General features: G+C 27.7%; 1 protein-coding gene across 1 annotated transcript; it reads left to right on the forward strand.

The window, feature by feature from the left end:
- Positions 1 to 663: 663 nt before the first annotated feature.
- On the forward strand, positions 664 to 2,615 carry LOC106687176 (cuticle protein 6.4). The gene is made up of 3 exons (XM_014430910.1): positions 664 to 731; positions 1,619 to 1,694; positions 2,309 to 2,615. The coding sequence occupies exons 1-3, from the start codon at positions 711 to 713 to the stop codon at positions 2,473 to 2,475; spliced, it is 264 nt and encodes an 87-aa protein (XP_014286396.1). The 5' UTR covers positions 664 to 710; the 3' UTR covers positions 2,476 to 2,615.
- Positions 2,616 to 2,663: the final 48 nt, after the last annotated feature.

The following is a 2,663-nucleotide window of genomic DNA, read 5'->3' on the forward strand; positions in this document are numbered from 1 at the left end:
ATATTACAAGAAATAAAGCACGTGACTCAATTCAATCCATTAAAGCTTTACTAAGTGCTAATAATTGTAAAGTAGTAGGAATAGAACCATAATATAAACACAAAAACAGACATGACACAACTTTTAATTATATATTAAAAACTAATAATTAGAAAGATCAAAACAAATTTAGTGTTAAAGTATAAGCTACCATTGCGTTTAACAGAGGAGGGCTGATCTACTCAAAAATACGAGGAGGAGACAAAAAAGAAGCTATATGAAAGATCTTTTGTGACTTGAAGTACCTGAATTTAGCTTCTATTGTCCTCCCCCTTGATATATTAATATTAATTAAGCTGTTAGTTAATTAGCTTATTATCAATTATTATTTTGACAGTTGCAAATAAATAATAGTTATATTATTTCTGTGTACTTAGGTGTTGATCACCTCACTGACGCAAATGATAGCTAATACATAAAATTTGTTTAGAATCAGCCTAATACGGGTCAGTTAATAATTGAAGGTTTCAAGAAAAAATTTGATCATTAATTAATTGGTAATAAAGATTTATTTCTTAAGATATAGACAATGATAAAGCGAATGATTGAACTGATGTATTTGCTGCCCTCTCTGCTTGTTCACAAGGTGAGCCACCCTGGAGAGGCAGGTATATAAGGGGATGTCTTCTATAGGCTGGACATAGAGAATCTTACACTCTCTGACAACAGCAATGGCTTCACTCAAGGCTTTGGTGAGTGTATACATAAAATGCGTATAAATAAATAAACTACACATAATCCCATGTAGATATAGGTAGTTTATTATTTTATCATAATACAGTTACATTTGTAGTTTCGAAATAAATAAATAGCAATGGGATGTAGTTCTATTACGAAGTTATTTTTATTTTATCATATTTGTTTGATTTCCTAATTTAAAACAAAATATATTTTAAATTCAAATAAGTATATAAATGTTTGCATGTGAAATTATGGTTTATTTCGTTTTAATTTTTAAAGAAGTATGTAGCCAACAATCTATTTATTTAGCTACACCTCAGAGTTTCATCCGCGATAAATTTTGACTATACGTGTCTATTTTATACACATAATAAATACATGTAAATAACTAAATAAAATCTAAACAATGACTAATAATTGAACAGAAGCCATCTTTAAATTGCCTAAGTGAATTTTTGTAATATTTACTTAATCTTTCTTAAATTTCTTGAACATAATTTAAAGCAGATAAACGGTCCCTCTAATACAAAAAGAGTTTTTTCCAAACAAACTAGTAGCAAATTACACTTTTTGAGGCCCCTCCAAATAACAAAGTTTTAGGGAAAAAATCTGTGTATTTCGTGTATAGCTATATTCACGAAATGCACACGTAAATTCTATATTAGGGAACTAAAATAATTTTTGAAAAGTACATATCTAGTAAGGTTTATTTTATAAAATTAAATATTTTTGGTTTAGAAGTGTAATTTAAGTATAATACAATACTATTAAGCTTTATACAATAGTATAGATTAATATGTTTTTAAATTTTTATATTGATCAAACCGTATATTGATGAAAATCATTAATTCTATAAATAATATGTTTCATAAGAAATAATTTCCGAATTTTTTTGCAGATCGTTTTCTGCGTGGCTCTCTTCGCCATTGCCTTCGCCGCAGAAGAAGCACGTGATAAGAGAGGTCTTGCTTATGGTAAGTAAAGTATAACATATAATAGACTGGATTTTTTTTTTAAATTTAAGAATATACTATTTTTAGGCTTAATAAAATTGTGCTAAAAAAAATTAATAATTATTATATAAGTTATGAACATTATTTATTATTTATTTTCTCTTAAATATATGCATGACAATTTAAAATTAAATTTTTAACTAAGTTTTTTTTTATTTTGTCAATTTTTTAAAATTCTTATAATAAATTATAAAATCATTTGTAAGCATTATTTTATACAATTATAAGCAATTTCTTCAGTCATTTTCAAATTATTGTTTCTTCTATATCCCAAACACATTATTAAATTATAAGGTTTCATAAATATTACCTCTGAAAGTATTTATTGAAAGGCATAGATCATTTTTCTTAGAGCTTTTCATTAGCAAATTGCATATAAATATTACACTTGAAATTCATATTTTAAAATATACATCACTGTTTACATATGTTAACGTGTATAAACACGTTAATATATGTTAAAATACACGCGTGTGTTTAGAAAAAACATAACCATACGTTGTTATTTTTATACAATACGACGTAATTTTTTTCCTGTTTCCTAATGCCCTAATACAATTCAATTTCTGCCCAAGGCGGTTACGGCTACGGAGCTCTCCCTTACTCCGGATACTCTGGCTACCCATATGGACTTGGATACGGACATGGTTATAATGGATATGCTGGATATGGTGCCTACCCATACAGTCATGGTGGATATGGTGCCTACCCATACGCAGGAGTCAGCTACGTTCATCACTAAACCGCTCTACTCAACATCAGTTTGGACATAAACTTCGATGTCCATTTTCAAACTAAAAACTTTTCGTACACCAAATCCAAATTTCATAAGACATTGTAAATTTCCATAGATTTTCAATAAAAATGTTTTCTCCGTAAAAATTTGAATTTTTTTTTTACCCTCTAAGAAAGGTATATTTTAACAAATAC

Source organism: Halyomorpha halys, unplaced genomic scaffold (assembly GCF_000696795.3).
Source record: "Halyomorpha halys isolate HHAL.00 unplaced genomic scaffold, Hhal_1.1 Scaffold921.1, whole genome shotgun sequence".
NCBI lineage: Eukaryota > Metazoa > Arthropoda > Insecta > Hemiptera > Pentatomidae > Halyomorpha > Halyomorpha halys.